Source organism: Haemaphysalis longicornis, unplaced genomic scaffold (genome assembly GCF_048455015.1).
Source record: "Haemaphysalis longicornis isolate Haplotype H1 unplaced genomic scaffold, Haemaphysalis longicornis Haplotype H1 scaffold_1, whole genome shotgun sequence".
Taxonomy (NCBI): Eukaryota; Metazoa; Arthropoda; class Arachnida; order Ixodida; family Ixodidae; genus Haemaphysalis; species Haemaphysalis longicornis.
In genome coordinates this window covers 153,564,353-153,581,617 of record NW_027526203.1, presented here as the reverse complement: position 1 = coordinate 153,581,617, position 17,265 = coordinate 153,564,353, and the positions used below count along the sequence as shown (strand labels likewise).

At 48.3% G+C, this 17,265-nt stretch overlaps 1 protein-coding gene across 1 annotated transcript in view; it reads left to right on the top strand.

The window, feature by feature from the left end:
- Window positions 1-1,832: 1,832 nt before the first annotated feature.
- LOC144138046 (uncharacterized) overlaps window positions 1,833-17,265 on the top strand; it is a 46,314-nt gene continuing 30,881 nt past the window's right edge. The window contains exons 1-3 of the mRNA XM_077670114.1: window positions 1,833-1,969; window positions 4,976-5,292; window positions 8,470-8,731. Coding sequence (XP_077526240.1) covers window positions 5,030-5,292; window positions 8,470-8,731 — 525 coding nt within the window. The 5' untranslated portion in view covers window positions 1,833-1,969; window positions 4,976-5,029. The remainder of the gene's footprint in view (window positions 1,970-4,975; window positions 5,293-8,469; window positions 8,732-17,265) is intronic.

The window sequence follows — 17,265 nt, the reverse complement described above, 5'->3', positions numbered from 1 at the left end:
AATTTGCCCGCCATCCTTCAAGAGGTCTCCTGTTATCTGATCTTCACCAGGTGCTTTGCCCCCTTTCATTTCTTTCAGAACCTTCCTTACTTCTGTCGTTACGCGTGGGATGTCAATCTCCTCTGAACTACTTTCTCTTTCGGCATTATCCTGGATGTCCCGGCTACTGTACAGATCTCTATAGAACTCCTCGGCTACTATGACTATTTTATCCCTATTTGTGACGACATTGCCTTGCTTGTTTTTAAGTGTATACATCTGATTTCTCCCCAAGCCTAGACGCCTCTCCACTGCTTTCTGGCTGCCTCCCTTCTTTATAGCATATTCGATCCTCTCCATACATAATACTTCCGTATGTCAGCTGCTGTTAAGCTTAATTATGATTGACTTAGAAGGCTCCACTAGTTATATTCTGTCAGCTGGGGTGGAGATTGTCGTATTTTGCCATTTCTTAATTATATCTTTCGTCTACTGGGAAAGTTTACCAGTATCCTGTACATCGGGCCCCCGACTTCTACTGCACACTCTGTGATAATGCGTGTAAGATTGTCGCTGGCTTCCTGTGTCGTAAAGTCTGCTTCTTCGGTATATCGGTTCTGCAGCGCGATCCTGAATTCTTCAACTTTACGTCTTACTGTTAGCTCATTGATCGGCTTCTTTCGTACTAGCTTGTTGCGGTCCCTCCTCAAATCTAGCCTAACCCGAGATCTCACCAGACGGTGGTCACTACACCTTACCGTTCCGAGCAAAGCTTCCGCGTACGTCCTGCACGACGCCAGGGTTATCGCATAATATGAAGTCTATTTCATTTTTATGCTCCCCATTCGGGCTCCTCCACGTCCACTTCCGGCTCATCCCGTTTGCAGAGTCGGAAGTATGTCCAACCAAGAAGTATATAGTTCCAAAAAAGACAAAACTCCGCAATGAGGAGAATTGCACAGTTTTGTTGATGTGGAGACAATATATGGGCAGAAAGCAATGCTTTGCATACAGCATATTTTATTTAACTGCATTAGCAATGATAGGCGATGTCGGGAGGAAAATAAACATATCAAGGATTGGTAGATGTCTGAACAAAATACAGTGACAGATATGTTATCACACACTTCGTACAACAGTAAATACAATAAATGACAAAATATAACTCTGAAATCATGACCAAATGTATGTCCATATGAGGCTTTTCCTGCTGTTCCACCGTTTCGCTGCTGTGTTGTTCCGCCAGCGAAACAGCACGACCGCCTCGATCGGTTCGCAAGGGTTTCCAGCGCAGATCAACGCGAAATGCAGCAGGAGATATATGCGGAGCTGGGCAACGTCTGCGCGACACACGGCTGTATATGTTTACATATACAGCTAGCATCTGGAGCGGCCAGTTTTTTTTTTTTTTTTTCCATGATAAATGAACCAACTAGCCCGTCTTCACACTCTAGTACGGATCAGGCGTCCGCGCCTGCCGGCGACTTCAGGCGGTTATTGAACCGCACGCCAACCTGACATGAAAAAATTCGAGAGTTGGGGGGAAGGGGCCCGGTGTGCCGCCCCCTGGCTACGCCCTGGCCGGAGCGTGTCCGGCCCGCTTTAGTGCATCGCAGCCTACGGCCGAAAAAGTCGAAACCGAAACTCTTTTTTGCTGGGTGGAGGACATAGTGGAAGACACGGTGCCCCATGTTCATCACATTGATTTTGTTGACGAGTTTATGGTATATAAAGCGCTGCGCATACACCCGTTTAAACTTTTTTTTTGCATTAAAGAGCTCAAAGCTAAGCTACAAGGCGTACTTGACGCACACGTCGAAAGTTGAAAGCTCAACTGTATGGAAAATGGAGAAAAGCCGAAATCACGTCGGAAGGAACGCTAGCCACAGCCAAAGAGAAATCCAGATCCTACGGCCTGGTTGGCTGCTGCTCTGTTCTTTTTTAGGGCCCTCCTGATTGTCGTTGTCGGCGCGCAAGACAACGCTGAATCGTAAGTTTTTGAACGACGTTATCGTGTCCGGCTTTAGTGGCGTTGAATTGTTGCTGTACTGAAAGCCGTTAGGCTACGTGGAAGCGGGCGAATCCGTGTGAAAGTGCCAATCGTGTTTCGGCGTCGGCCATTCTTTCGATCAGTTGCGTTCAGTCGTTCAGTACTCAAAGGCGGCATTATAAGTGCGATGTCTAAATGCGCAGTGCCACTGTACAACCGGCCAGTGTTTTTCGCAGTACTGCTCCTGCATTGAATATCGGTGTGTCACGGCACGAGGCGGCTCCTGTGGATCTTAATATTCACGCGCGCAGAATGCTTGTCATGACAACAGTGCAACTCGATTTGTACGCTCTGTGCACGTGATTGCGCGCTTAGATGCGCAAAAAGAAAAACGGCATTTATTTTGTGGCTGAGCCGAATGAACAAAACCTAAGAACCACGACCGGCGATATTTTGTGCAACCTGCGTAGTCCACCGTTTTCGGCGGCAGCGCGCGTCCCAAACCACGTGGGAGCACTCCGGCGATTACGGCGCTCCGATTCGTCCTTCTTTCAGCTTCTAAGACTAAAAGGCTACGGAAAGAACAGTGGAGAATCCAAGACAGCCAAGGTAACCAAGAAAGAGGCAAGGCAGATAGAAACGAATAAATACAGAGAAAAAATGGAAACTAAAACGTCATTAGAAATGTACAGGGCTGAGAAATTGGACATCAGAAAGGAAAGTTTCTACGATAATTTCAAGGGCAGTGCTTTGTTTTTTTTTGAAGCTAGAGCACGTTGCTTGCGAACAAAGAGCTTTGTGTGGAAGTATTCACAAAATGATGGCTATGCGTGGTCTGTGGAAGAGAAACAGAAACTATGCGGCACATAGTGTTAGAATGCGAGGGTATCCACCCAAATCTACTTGACAGAAATATTCGGCCTCCAGAAGCCCTAGGATTTAAGGGTAGTACAGATTGAACAGAGGGAGTTAAATTCAAGGCTGTCGAGGCAACGAAGAGAACACTAGAATGCTGATGGACGAAAAGCAGAGGGGAATATTGCCTAGGACAGCTACCACCTGTAACAGAAAAAATAAGTATTTTGTGCCTGCCCTAAGAGCAGCGCTAGCCTTAAACAAATGGAGTAAAACATAGGTGTATTAGTTTTTTTAATTTTTGTTTTTGGTAAGATGACACGTTATCACCCCTCTACTAAGGGGATAACACTATCAGTCATCATCAGAGGGGCTGCAGTGTAGTGATACAGTATCCACCTTCAGATCAACGTTCATGGATCCCGGCGTAGGGCAATCACTTTTTTTTGCATATGCATGGGGTGCGCGTACATTTGTTTTAAAGAAGACTTGAAGTCGGTATAATTTTTATTCTTTTACAGAGGAGCTGTTTTATGCTAGGATTTCATACATTCTTTGATTACCTCACGTCACGGCGCCTCGCGGCAAGGCCAACTTTACCCGCCTTTTTAAAGCACGAGGTGCCAAATACAGCAAAGCGGTTGTGGCCGTGTGTCACTTTTTTTTTTGCATGCGTGCTTATAGCACCTCTAGAGGCTCCAAATGCGTTTGAAGCCGGACGCGTTCCAGGACACATGCTTAACTCAAGCAGTGGTCTAATGTGTAGGAGACTGATTGAATGCATCTGCAGTGTAAGGTGGAAGGGTATCGCGAAGCGAAAGAACTCGGGGTGGAACCAAGGTGTCCCATATCAAAGGGGATTTGGAACATGAGAAGAAATAGAAAACAAAAATAAAACACAAAACTGAGCAAGAAGTCAATTCAAAACTTAAAAAAACTTCGGTATGCAGTTGGCGTGCACTTCAAGGGGCTTCATTTTTTGTTTTTCTTAACGGGCATTCTTTAATTGGGGCACTTTGATCGCAGATGTCTGTGCGCCACTAACATGAACGCATTGCATGCTGACGGATCAAACTGCGACGAAAGCAGAAGTTGAAGCCTTTCTAAGCTTGTTGCATCGCTTTCAAGAGAAAAATACGTCTCGGTCGTACATTAGGATGGGCATGCCAATATTCTATCCACCCCCGAGGAAACCAAAAACTTTGGGAAACAGATCGGTCCCTCCACACTCCTTCCTTCTGCGGCAGAGCCCGTCATGCTTTGTGTGAATGTGTCATTGAAAAAAAAAAAAAAGCGCGTGCACGCGATATGATGTAGCAAGAGCTCAGTAGTCTGAATACGTGTGTGCACTGAGCATCCATCACTGCTAAAATGCATGCACTACTTGATGTTCTGTCCTCTCTACCTCCTTTTCTTTTTTTTAATGCGAGAATGGAGGCAGTTTGGGAATGTCCTGGAAAATGTAGCCAATTCGAATGCGAGCTTTTCAGACGCGGTCTTCAGAACGTTTTTTTCTGAGCGCAACTTTGTGAAGCAAAAGCAATTCCAAATGCTGCTCGGGTACAGTTCACTGAAACATTCCAGTTCACTCTTACCAGTAAACGGCCTTTGGTCGGGGAAAGCGTACAACCATCATACCTTGCCTACGCCCCACTTAACCGCTTTGCTGAAAACAAGACCTGCGCGATGTTCTATGCCGAAGGTCTATGCCAACATTCTAGTAGATATCGAGTAGATATTTGGCCACTGACCCGGGCATTGTGTCACGTCCGGAATACTTTGTACACTAAGACAGGGAGCTCATAGTGAGCCTTCCCAATTTACAGTGTTCGGATTGCCAGTGCACTCAGTCAAAAAGCTTCAAGGAAGTTTTGGCCGCCCGCAAGGAACTTGTGATGCCTGCCTTGAGAAAATCGGAAAGCTATGGCACTGTGCTGGGAATGGGCAGCTATTCAAGAAAAACGACTGGCCGGCCGTTGCCTCTGGAAATGTGGCGGGCAGCCAAAAAACGAAAAAGTGAAGTTCAGTGTTGAGTGTTTCTATCAGTTTGTATACTTTCTGCGTTGAGCTCATGTCATCTACAGACACTTGCAATGTGTTGGCGTCACCAAGCGCATGCTTAAGGATGTTCCTGTTTTCTCCTTTGCGCAGCCTGGACCCCAATCCTGGTTGAGTGAGTGGAGCTGCAGTGAATGCGAGGCTGCCATGGAGGCACTGAGGGCACTCGAGGACCCGGACAAGCTGGTGTCCGAGGAAGACTTGATCATCCTCGCCATGAAAGACACGTGGCAGATGCCCAGGCGGCTTCCAGCTGGCCTTCGCCCAAACCTTGAGGGCCACTTTCTCAGCATGAACCAGAAAAGTATGGTCACAAATCGTGCTCTCCTGGGCAAGAACAATGTGGCCACCGCAGTGTTCGCGGGCTGTGGTAGCTTCGAGACGTCAAGGCACCTTTGCACAGCTGCACAGTACGTTACCTTGGGCACCTAGCACTAAAACATAATGAAAAAGGCTTCTGATGATGTAGCCGTATACCTTGTTAGGCCCAACTCGGATACAGAATGAGAAGAAAAATTTTTGGGCGTAGTCCAGGGCATGCATAAATGCATACCGTAGAGTATTGTCTTTTGTATTTGTGTGGCTATCTTTTAGGCCGCAGCCCTTTGGCAGCCGTTGCCTGGGTTTCGCGGGGGCGGCGTCTGTTTATGTCCGCTTAAACGAGTGAGCGAATGCAGCAGCGTCGACAGAAAGAAAACGGAGAGGAGCGTCTGGCGAAGGGCGAGGGGGAGGGCGGCACGCGTGGAGACAACATCTCTGTCACTGCCTCTTCCTCACACTTGTTTCATGCGTCGCTGCCAAGGAGCGCCCTTCGCCGGACGCTTTCCCCAGACGCTGTTCCGTTCACCACTAATCCAAACCATGTGGCATTTGCGCGGGAGGTTCAAACATGATTTGCAACAACACGCTGGCCGGCACCGGCGACGCGCTGCGAGGTGGCAGCAGAGTAGCGTGTTGCCGTGCATTCGCCGATCCTGCGATCACTTCCTGAGACGCAGCAGGTATGCTCCATCACTGAGAAGACTGCAGCTCGTGCTCCGCACAAATTTTGCATTAGGGAGTATAGTAATCATGAGTTCATTCTTGATGCTGAAAAACTGTCACACTATATGTATTATGCTGCATACAACTGAATCAGCTGTTTTGAAGTGGGGTCTTTGATTGGTACATTGACACCTCAGGCCTTCAAAAAAAAAAGTTTTCTGTATCTACTTAATTAAGCAGATATACTGATGTTAGCTGGCCATCAACATCGGCGCTCGTATGTATACAACCGGCCTCGTTCTATAGCGAGTACTCTACTTCTCATAAAATTTACTTTTTGCTTGTAAAATTTAACACGCCGTGCACATATATGTTTTTTTATGAATACGCAAATGGAACAAAGGATTGAAGAAAAGTTGGGAAAAAAAGCTGAATATTCATTAAACACATTAGTATGCATTTGCAGGGATCTTAATAACAACGCGCTGTTTTTTTGGGCATTTCGCATGATAAACTACTTGAGACACAGCATTCACTTCAACAAATGCATTTAGCTGAAAACTTCAAAGCTGTAGTGTCCAAAGGAATGGCATTTCTAGTTCAAAGATGTGAAAATTATAACAACACCAAAGCACAAATATACGTTCGTTGCCTTACATGTGAAGTAACTGCATATCTCACATGCAATGAAGCACAGTCATTGCAGTTTGTAAATGTAGCTGAACACAGCTGCGATTTTCGTTCTGTGTGCGAATATCGAAACTTGTGTCCAAGTTCTTGGCTTGTTGGGTTTCATTCGTGGCTGGCTGTACAGCGTGTAGGGAAAATGCATGCATTAATACATAGGTAGAAAGGAAGCCAACCATAAAGAATGCTATGAACTAGGTGGAGGTCTCTTTTTTGGATTAAAATAGGAAATAGAAATGCTAGAGAAGACAGCATCTTTGATAAAAATTGTGCGATTCAGGTGGGATCTATAAAGCCGCAACCCTTGGAGGTTTAATGTTGAAAGTCAGGGATGGTCACTGGCCACTCCTTTTTTGTTGCATTTATTGTGTGTGCAATTGTGTGTGCGTGTGGGCAGGGCAAGATTACCGTTGGTCATTAAGGGCAACAGAGTGGATCCCCAGAGAAGGCAAGCATGGCAGGGGGCGGCAGAAAGTTGGTGGTCAGATGAGATCAAGAAGTTTGCCGGAGTAAATTGGTCGCAGTTAGCACAGGGCCAGGATAATTGGAGATCAATGGGAGAGGCCTCTGCCCTGCAGTGGGCGGAGACAGGCTGCTGCTGCTGGTGCTGATGATTGTGTCTGTATCTGATGCTTAGCTTGGCAAGGCAAGCCGTCGAAAGAATGATGAGAGAAAGGTTTATTGATAGGAAAGAAGCATCTCACGTTGGGGAGAGGAGAAGACGAGGGTGTCCCAGCTAAGATGAAGGGAGAAGATTGCAGTTGCGCTGGGCATGTACTAATGCGGAGACAGTCGACAACCGATACGCCACCAGGGTTGGGACGGAAGGTTGGGGTTAAAAGAGGAGGGGCAGCTCAATGGAGGTGAGGAAATTTGGTGGTAAAAGGGTGCATTCAGAGAGCTCTTCATCTAGCTGTGGACTGATGGTGATGGTGATCACACTCTTGGGTGCTAGCGAGAGTGCTTGTGCATTTTGCGAGAGAAGACTGTTTTTGTCGTCCTGGTGTCACGATTTGGACATTAGTGGGAAAAAGCTGCGGACTGTTCAGGGGAGATGGGTAAAGGATACATCGACAAAGACAAACCATGTCCTGTCAAGGCTCAGTGGTGACTTAATGCACAGGTACCAAGAGAGTCACCGAATGGCATTTGCAATATTGAGGCGAACATTTTTTTGGCATTTGGAGGCTGTCATTTTCCTTCTGAAGCATGGCGTTGGAGTACTATACTGGAATGTAGTAAGCCTAAGTTTGGGCCTTAATGGGAATATTTTTTTTTAAGCAAAGCCTACATTCATACAGCCTATCCCAGGTTCCTATCCTGCTAGGGAGCACGTAGTTTCTTCATTTTTCTTGTATTTGCAATTCCAGTTTTCATGCATGCCCACAAAACCTCTCCCTCTTGACCTCAGCTGGAGGTTTTGCCTGTTGCTTTCCCTTCCTATGTTCATTCAAGGTTCCGTATTCTTAACTTTATTAAATTATGTATGCGTTTGAAAACCATTCCTGTACGCCAGTGGGAAGGTGTGGACAAAATAGCTGAAAAAGAAGAAAAAAGCATCTTTTAATGACGTTTCGGGGGCTGGTGAAAGCTGGCCCCTCTGCCGCAGCGTTTTTGTTTTGCACATGCATGCATATAAAGCACCGTGCTGGGTCATCCAACTTCTTCGGGAAGCTTTTTGCAGCTGCAGGGGTAGCCCCAGGGGAGGGGTGTCACAGTTCGGGTGGTGGTGGGGAAAGGTTACTGCTGAGTACAATACGAGTGGGACGCCACGAGACGTAATAGTGAGCATGTACAAATGGAATGGCGAAAATGGACGCATAGATTGCAGTCTGGTTGGTAAAGCGGCCAGACGTATTCGGAAGCCCTGGAAGCCCTGTCTCCACACCCGAGCCATATTGAGCACCGTCTCGCAGGCACGTGCTGGAAGGCGCTGAGACGCTCATTGTCGTCCACAACAAGGACCTGGTCTGGGACCTGGTGGGCTGGTTTCCAACCGTGAAGACCCTGTGGCTGCTGCACAATGTGCGGCTTCAGGTGGACGATGAGCTGCGCCCACTGCCGCCCACACGGGAGTCCGGCCTTGAAGAGCTGCTTGGGGATACGCCTGGCGCGGGGAGCACCAGCCTCCACATGAACTTGAACGCCATCGCTGCTCTGCTGGCCAGGTGCCCCAAGGTGGGTCTCGGCCCTGTTTTGCTAAGAGGGGCCCTCACTTGGCCTGTGCGGTGGCTGCTCTGCCCACAGAGCAAGCGACGACATCAGAGGCAGATCGCCCTCGAATGCTACTCGCTCACAGATGCACTTGCCGCCCGTTGTATCAGTAATTGCTGTCTCCTTATGGTGCCAGCTAAGTGGGCTGTGGTCAGGAGGTTGCAGCATTTGCCTGTCTGTCGACATTGCCATATTGCGCTGCACTGCAGTTTTGCCAGCATGTTGGCACTGGCAGTAAGTATGGTGAAACCCCGATTATATGTCCACTGATTATGCGACGACTGGTGTCTTACGATAAATCACTGCAGCCCCAGCAAGCTCCCCATGAAACAATGTCCCGCCGGTTGTACAACGCAAGAGTGTATGCAGCCCGCTGTAAAAAGTTGGCCTGTATCGATGTACAGTTGAATCTCGGCGATATGCATCTCAAGGGGCGGTAGAAAATATTCGTATCACCTGAATATTTGTATCACCAGAAAACTATAAAAAGTAAGCTCTCTGCACATGGAAACACGCTGCGCACGTGACAGACAGCGGCAACATGGCGGTGGCTCCTGCTGTGAAGGTGGGCAGGTAGCTCTAGCGACCGCCTCTAACCTTCTTGGATGAAACCAGTGTGAACTTAAACGAAGACGAAGGAAGTGGAACACAAGGACAGCCGCTGGTCTAGCAACTAAAGTTTTATATCAAGAAGGGTGAATATAAGCACTTAACACGACCAATAGAAAACAAAAAAAAAAAACTGCGCATGAGCAAAACAGGTTTACAAAGGTCACGGTGATAAGGCAACTAGATATGCATGGCTACAGTCAAGGCCCACGCAGATAGTATAGAATCTGTTTGGGGTTGAGACTAGCTTGGCTGGCACACTTGTCTACTCTTTCTGCTGTGTGGAACGCTTCCATATATTCACGGGGCGCTTGTTCACAGTGCCTAAATAAAATGACAGTGGCAGGAAGATTCGGTTTGCATTCGCGGCACTTAGTACAATGTGAAGAAAGATGGGGTGATGGAGGGCCCTTTAAAGGGGCACTGACACAAAAATTTTGCATCTTGTTTTTTTTGTTGCGATAAGTAGCTAGTGACCTACTTATAACCTGTAGAAACCTCATTTGCTTCAGCGTGCGACGGTTGTTTAATTAGAGGCATTTTCAATGCGGCCAGTCGCAGTTTCGGTTTCAGCGAGTGCCGCGAAACGATGGATTTTGTGGATTTTGTGTGAACAAAGCTGACCACGTGACCGTCGGAGGAATATCACAGAGCAGAGCCGCCGTAGCACTGTCGAATCTGCATCGACGGCAGTTTCTGCGAATGCCCCCACGTACTGATCTCGTGAGGCGCTTAATTAAAAAGCGACCGTGGATGTGACGCAGGCGCTGCGAGTGCAAATGCTACCGCGGCTAAAGAACGACGCGCGACCAGCGCGACGCTCGAGACGGTGGGTGGCAAGACGCGCGCTGGGAGCAGCCGGCCGGTCTGCCTACAGGTCCGCCTACAGATGTGTTCGGCTCAGCACTGCGGCGGATATTCGAGTGCCGCTCTCGTAAGCGGTGCAGATGACAATTTTTAATTCAACCCGCCATCGCATCATTAACTCCTTTCTCATGTAAGCCACCATGGTCGGGACTTGGGGACAATTTCGTGCAGCGGTAACAAGCTATCACTCGAGCTACTTGCGCCGGCCTGGGCCACTTCGCGGCCATGGCCGCCGCCTGCACAGCGACCGTGTGGCTAGCTCAGTGAGCTGTTCGTGCCTTCGGCGCGTTTTCGCATCCAATGGTAATAAACAGTAATAGAAACAGAGTGCCTGGAATCGCTGTAGAACTTTGGTCGCGGCCAGCTGCCCGATTAGCTTACGAAATCACGGCGCCTCCGCTGCCTCCGCCGCCAACGATCGGGTCGTTCGTTCTCGAGAGCAGAAGCTCCGCCCCCCGGCCCTCCGATTGGAGCGGCGAGCCGGGCGAGCCAGCTAAAAACGCCGGTAGGCCGGTAGTGCGGAAGCGGCAAACACAAACTCGTGACGTGTTTGGATGTTGTTTATTTACAATTGCGCGTGGTCCTCTGCTGGCTGCTCGGTTGCGTTTCGCACACTTCAAAATTGATTTTAAATATGTTCTAGGCTGTATTCGCCGCTGATATTTTGCAGATGATGTATATGTGTTCCCACCAATCTATCTCCGAAGTTATCTCGCCTTCAAAATTTTGTGTCAGTGCCCCTTTAATGACAATTCATGCTCTCTCAAACGCACATTGATACAACGGCCAGTTTGTCCAACATAAGTTCTGCCACAGGGTAAAGGAATGCTGTACACAACACCCATTGTGCAGGCAACATAGCGGTTCTTGTAGTTAACACCACAACCCACCCTGTTCTTATTACTTCCCCGCTGTATCTTTCTGCCAGGCCTGCCACATACAGAACGCAACTTGTTGCGAGCCATGATAGCCACTTGCACTCCATATAGCGATGGCCCACTTTTTTTTAAGCGGTGCGTGATGGTATGAATGTATGGAACGACGACAGCTTTTTTTTAGCTTTTGTGTTTCCTCTGCAACATCATCTTGACAGCCGGATTTTGTTTTTACGATTTTCAGAAGTTTTTCACTTGTTCATGACAAGAACTCCTGTGGAAATCATGCCCCCCTTAACTTTTGATTGATTGTAGGGTTTTAACGCGCCGACGCAACGCAGGCGATGAGGCGCGCCGTAGTGGAGGGCTCCGTATTAATTTTGGCCACCTGGGGATCTTTAATGTGCGCCGAAATGTCGTACACACGGGCGTTTTTGTTTTTCGCCTCCATCAGAAAAGCGGCCGCCACGGCTGGGAATCGAACCTGCGACCTCGTGCTCAGCAGCGCAACGCCTTAGCCACTGAGCCACCGCGGTGGGTCCCCCCTTAACTTTTGAACTTGTTCATTGAAGCTATTTGTCATCAAGTGTTGCCACGATTTCGAAACTGCTGAGCGAAAACACAATAAGGCAATGGCGTTTTTAACAAGCATAGTATGGCCTGATGAGTAGCTCATCAAATGCTTGACAGATCGTGGCGCATACACCCAGCAGGCATGCTCCTTTTCAAACCGAAGATACAAATCCAGATACTGGATGCCAATCCGTTTCGTTGTTTCAATCGTAAAATAGAGTCCCAAGCCCCTCTGCTTAAATATTTTTATGACGTCTACAGTCGCTCTAAGAAGATTCTCCTCGAAAATAACCAGGTAGTCATCCACGTAGGTAGTGGGCTCTCCCAATTTCGCAGCTCCCATTCAAGAAGCATCGCAGATGTTGAGTCTTGCAAAGGGGATGAATAGCCAGAGCACACAGCAGGAGAAGCTGTGGGCTCTGTGTAGTGATTGGGCTTGTGAACTCGACATCTACAATTCATCTTCCGCAGACACTGAAAGAAGAGAAAACTTGTAGAAGCCATTGTAAAACAGTGTAAATACAGTCATGAAGCAAACAAAGGTTCAGAACCATGTCATAAATTCTGGGTGCAAAACATAAGTTCGAATAAACCTTTTGCAACATGCTGTACCACTCTTACGTGCTTATTTTAGTCTTGGGGTGCCCACATAGAACTACAGGTTGATCAGTTAGTGAAAACATGGTACCGTGCTTATTAGAGACCTCTTATATAAGAGACAAACTGCTCCCTAATACGTGTCTCTTATAAAGGGGTTCAACTGTATACAATGCATTTTTTGGGGGGAATTTTGAAAATTCGTTTCACAATGAAATTCATATCAGCCGAATTCCACTGCATTACGGGGCCGAGAATCTAAATACGCCATTCTTGCAACTAGCAGTTGTTTAAGAAGGCAGGAAATGCCAGAAACGTGAAAACAGGTGTTGACACTCCTTACGCTTTTGGGTACTACGGTTTGTGATGTCACAAAAGTTGTGAACGGCGAGAGCTCATTGGAGAAGCATCTATAGATGTTTTTTTTTTTTACATAAACATTTCTTGGGGTGGTTGAACACGTGAAATGAATGTAAATGAGAACTTCATGTGAGCTCATCTTATTTAAAAAACACAGTCTACAGCTTTTATATATTGCGAGGAAGGCGGCTTCCCTCACACTCAAGAGTCAGCCATCATGTTTTTAGTTTCATTTTGGAAAAGACGTGCTTTACATTTGTGTGCAATTAGCGAAGTCAATAATCTACGATGGTGAACGCCTGAGCTTCTGCAAGCAATTCCAGCAGAAAGCGGCAAAAAGAACAAGATGTTTAAGCGACCCGCCTAGGCTTCTAATCTTCCATTCTCCGCGCGCAGATGTTGCTATCAGTAAAGCGTGCCTCCGCCTGGTTCGAGCCTTATCGGCAATGAAAGGTAAAGGGTAATTACCTTGTGCTCTTCCGTTCGCCGCAAACCGCTGTTGATAAACTATTCCGTGTCACATAGCTCTACCCTTGGGCACGAGGGAGCCGGGCAGGACTACTCAGTTATAATGTTTGCAGGCCGTAATATGTGACAGGCAGCTTATTCAAAGACTCAGTGGCTAAGGCGTTCGCTGCTGAGCACGAGGTCGTGGGTTTGATTCCCGGCCGTGGCGGCTGCTTTTCGATGGAGGAGAAAAGCAAAAAACGCCCATGTGTACGAGATTTCGGTGCACGTTAAAGATCCCCAGGTGGTCAAAATTAATCCGGAGCCCTCCACTACGGCACGCCTCATTGTCTGTATTGCGTCGGCGCGTTAAACCCTACAATCAGTCAATCAGTTTATTCAAGGAGCGTACAAAAAGACATCTTCACTGTCAGCTTACCAAGTTCGACTGCTCGAAACAGAGACGGCAGTCGCAACTGATCGCCTTTCACTGGCGCGCTGTTTACCATGCTGGGAAGGTGCCAGCGGGAGCTCGCTAGAGTGGCGTCGAAGAAAGCTTGCGTGGCGTACCCGTTTCACATATCACCTTCCAGGTATGTGGCCTTGGGCAGTGGTTGATGCGGTGTTGTTGCCATGGGCATCTACGATATCTCAAAAAGCATTTCTCATCTCATCGGGGACAAAGCATAAAAGTGGATCCAGGCCAGCCTCCTCGGCCAGAGAAACAGTGTCGGCGTCGGCCATGGCTTGGAGACGTAAAAGCTACTGCTGCCGCCGTGAGAGCCTAGACCGCACCGGCGCTTCGCTCCTACTTTGTGACGCAACGCTACGTCACTAGAAAAATGAAAGGGAAATAGGAAAGAGAAACGCCAGCTTTATTTGCTTATTTCTCAGCAAATAATGCATTGTTGCTTGTCGAACAAAAGGCGAATAAGCTACAAAACGTATGAGCTTTCAGTTTAAACAAAATTTCGTTCAGCCTTTAGTGTCCCTTTAATTAAGTGACAGCTCACGCCCCTTGACTTGCCCCAGGCAGTTGAAAGACCGGCATCCTTCCCACCTTTCAAGCTGCTTTCATTGCTCTCTATCGCCACGTTTATTTCTCCGATGACACTCTATCTCCTCACTGCTCTATTCAAAGGCACAGAGAAATGCTGGGGGGTAGCCCCAGCATTTCTCTCTACCTCACCTCCATCTTTTGCCCCAGTGTGTGCCTTTTCGTCTCTTGTGGCGCCTTGTGGCTGGCAGGGTAGCTAAGAACTGTCTCAAAGCATGCAGAGAGGGCACTTTAATTTTTTATTCTTTAATTTGGGATTTATGTTAGATGCCTGGAAATTACGCGAGCCACAATATAAGGTAGGCTCTAACATTTTAAGCGAAGATGCAATTTCGGCAGTAAATGTGGTAGTGTTAGCCAATATGTCGTGCCAAACACGTACTCAGGTAGTATTTACTCATACCCTGATCATCCGACAGCCCAGTTGTATGTCTTCACGCAGTCCCAAGAAAGCTGTACCACCAGGGCTCCACTAGTTACGGCACCACTGAAGGGGCCATGAAGACAAAATACAAGTTTGTTTTATTCAAACCCTCAGCGCTTGTCCGGCAGCAGTTTGGAATGCTGCCAGCCTCTTCTTGAGACCTAAGCAGGTGGGCATACATGAATAGACAGGTACAATAAGAGTAAGAATAATTTGGTAGATGACATATACTAACAGTGGACATTAAACATTGATAGGCTAATAAAAAGTAAACATGCAGGTTTTGTTTACATAAACAGCTGGGTGTTCAATGCCAGAAAGAAAATGAGCATGTGCGACTCATACTTCAAGAAAATTCCGATGGAACAGAACTATGAAGTTTGCACATGTGTGAATGTAGCGTTTTGAATAAATCCAAGTAACAAAGATGAAGCATGCTGTGGTGACCGGTCCTGCGAACAGGGCGAGTGGCAGTGAGGACACTGCATACATGTCAGTGGCGTAGGCACACTGACCACACAGGTCACGCGCTCTGCCGCAGGCGCTGCAGCCTCTCTTGGGTGTGCATGGAAGTTTATCCGTTTAGTGCCACCAGGTGGAGCCAGTTACCACACTTCTTCCCCCTTAACACAACACTTCAACGAAAGTTCAAGTTCAAGGAGAGCAGTGAAAAATTAGAATTCAGGGAGAATACTGAAGGACAGGACTGCCTTCCCTGGTGCTCCGGCGAAGCCGAGGTGTGGGAGGAGGTGAGGGGCACTCAGTGCGCAGTGAGCCTGCATCCCTGGCCTCCTCGTTAGAAGGAAGCACTCGGTCAGCCGAACTTGGTGGCACGTTGAGATACACCATCAGCTGTTTCCCCGGTCGTTCCAGGCATTCAGGGGAGCTGCCAGAGCCATGGAGGCTGGGCAGGCCTGGTAGTGGCGGTGGTTGCCTTACATAATCCAAGTGACGGGTCCATTGTTGCCCATCGTCCAACTGCAGCTCCATCTGGGAATTGTGCTGCCTGGTGACTGTGGCGGGCATCCAACTAGGACCCGGACGGAAGTTTTTGGCAAACACCATGTCTACTCTCCTGGTTGCGCTTGCTCCCTCGGCTTAGCTGTTTGATTGTGATCCCACTTCTGAGCGAGTTCTTTCTGGAGGACTGTTCATAGGTCCGGCCAAAGCAGATCCAACGCAGTCCTGAGCTTCCGTCCCATCAGCAGCTCGGATGGGCAGCACCCGGTTACTTCGTGGGGAATCGACCGATATGCTAACGGTATTCTTGCAATTTGTGTGTGCAGGTCCCCCGTTCCAACTTTCTGTAGTTTTACTTTCATCGTCTGAACCGCCGTCTCGATAGGGCGGTTCAGACGATGATAGGGCAGTACCAGCATCCGCTTCATGCTGTTCTTCTTCAAGAATATCCCCTAGGCTTCACTCAGGATTGCAGGGCCATTGTCCGATACCACCATATCTGGGAGGCCATGGTTCGCAAACATGACTTGCATGCGTGCAATTGTGCTTCCCGCTGATGGCGATGACTCGGGGAACATGTCAATCCATTTGGAGAAGGTATCAATTGCAATCAAAAAGTACGAGTCTCTGTACGACCCTGCACAGTCCACGTGAATTCTTGACCAGGCCCTGTCTGGGAACTGGCAGGTGCAGCACTGTAGTACCGTGGCCATGATGTCAATGCCTGTTTTCGAAACAAGTGCGGGGCGCGCTGCTTCTCGCCGCCCTTCCCCTGAACAGCGCTTCAGCTGTGTTTAAAGGGTTCAAACCTATGTGCAGGTCACACCATAACGTTGCCCAATGACGGCCACCACACATGGCTTTGTGCTACAGCCTTCATCTTTGAGACTCCAGGGAGGCTCTCGTGCAGCAACTTAATCCCCTTGGAGGCAGGCGGGTGCTAAAACACGGTTGCCCCACAGCACACAGTTCTGATACACACTCATCTCATTGAACCGATACACATAGGGTGGTCTCGCATCTAAACTTTGTCCAGACCACAAATCTTGTAATACCCTTGACAGCATCAGGTCTCTTGCAGTGGCTTCAGAAACCACTTTTGATGACAGTAAACAAGGATATACACTTTCCAGCATGAGCACTTCTGCAGGAGGCCCAGCAGAACATCCTGTGTTGGCAAGGCAAGGCTGCTCAACTCATCTGCAGGGGTTATCAGGCCTCCAAGCCTATAGCTCAGGCTGTAGCTGTACCCCGCCAGCAGCAAACCGAGCGAAGAATTCTTGGCGAGCACGTTTCAGGAATCTGCCTTCCTGCGCCTAATAGACCCAGCAAAGGTTTGTGGTCAGTAACCGCTTCGAATTCCCGTCCAGATACTGCCTAAACTTAGTGACCCCAAACACGAGTCCAAGTGCCTCTTTATCCAGCCGACTGTGGTTCTTTTCTGCGGCAGCGAGGCTTCCTGATGCGAAAGCTATTGGCCATCCCTCTCCCGAAGCCTCTTGCTGTGCCAGAGCCACTCCCAGGCCATGAGGGGAAGCATCAGTGTCCAACACTGCTGGCCTCAATGGGTCGTAATGGCCCAGGATGCAGGTGGATGCGAGCATTTCTTTGCTGCAAATGAAGGCATGCTGTTCGACTGCAGTCCAGCGCCACATGATCCCAGCAGTCAGCAAGCGATTCAATGGTTGGAGCACGACTGGCTATATTTCGTACGACCTGCGCATGCCGC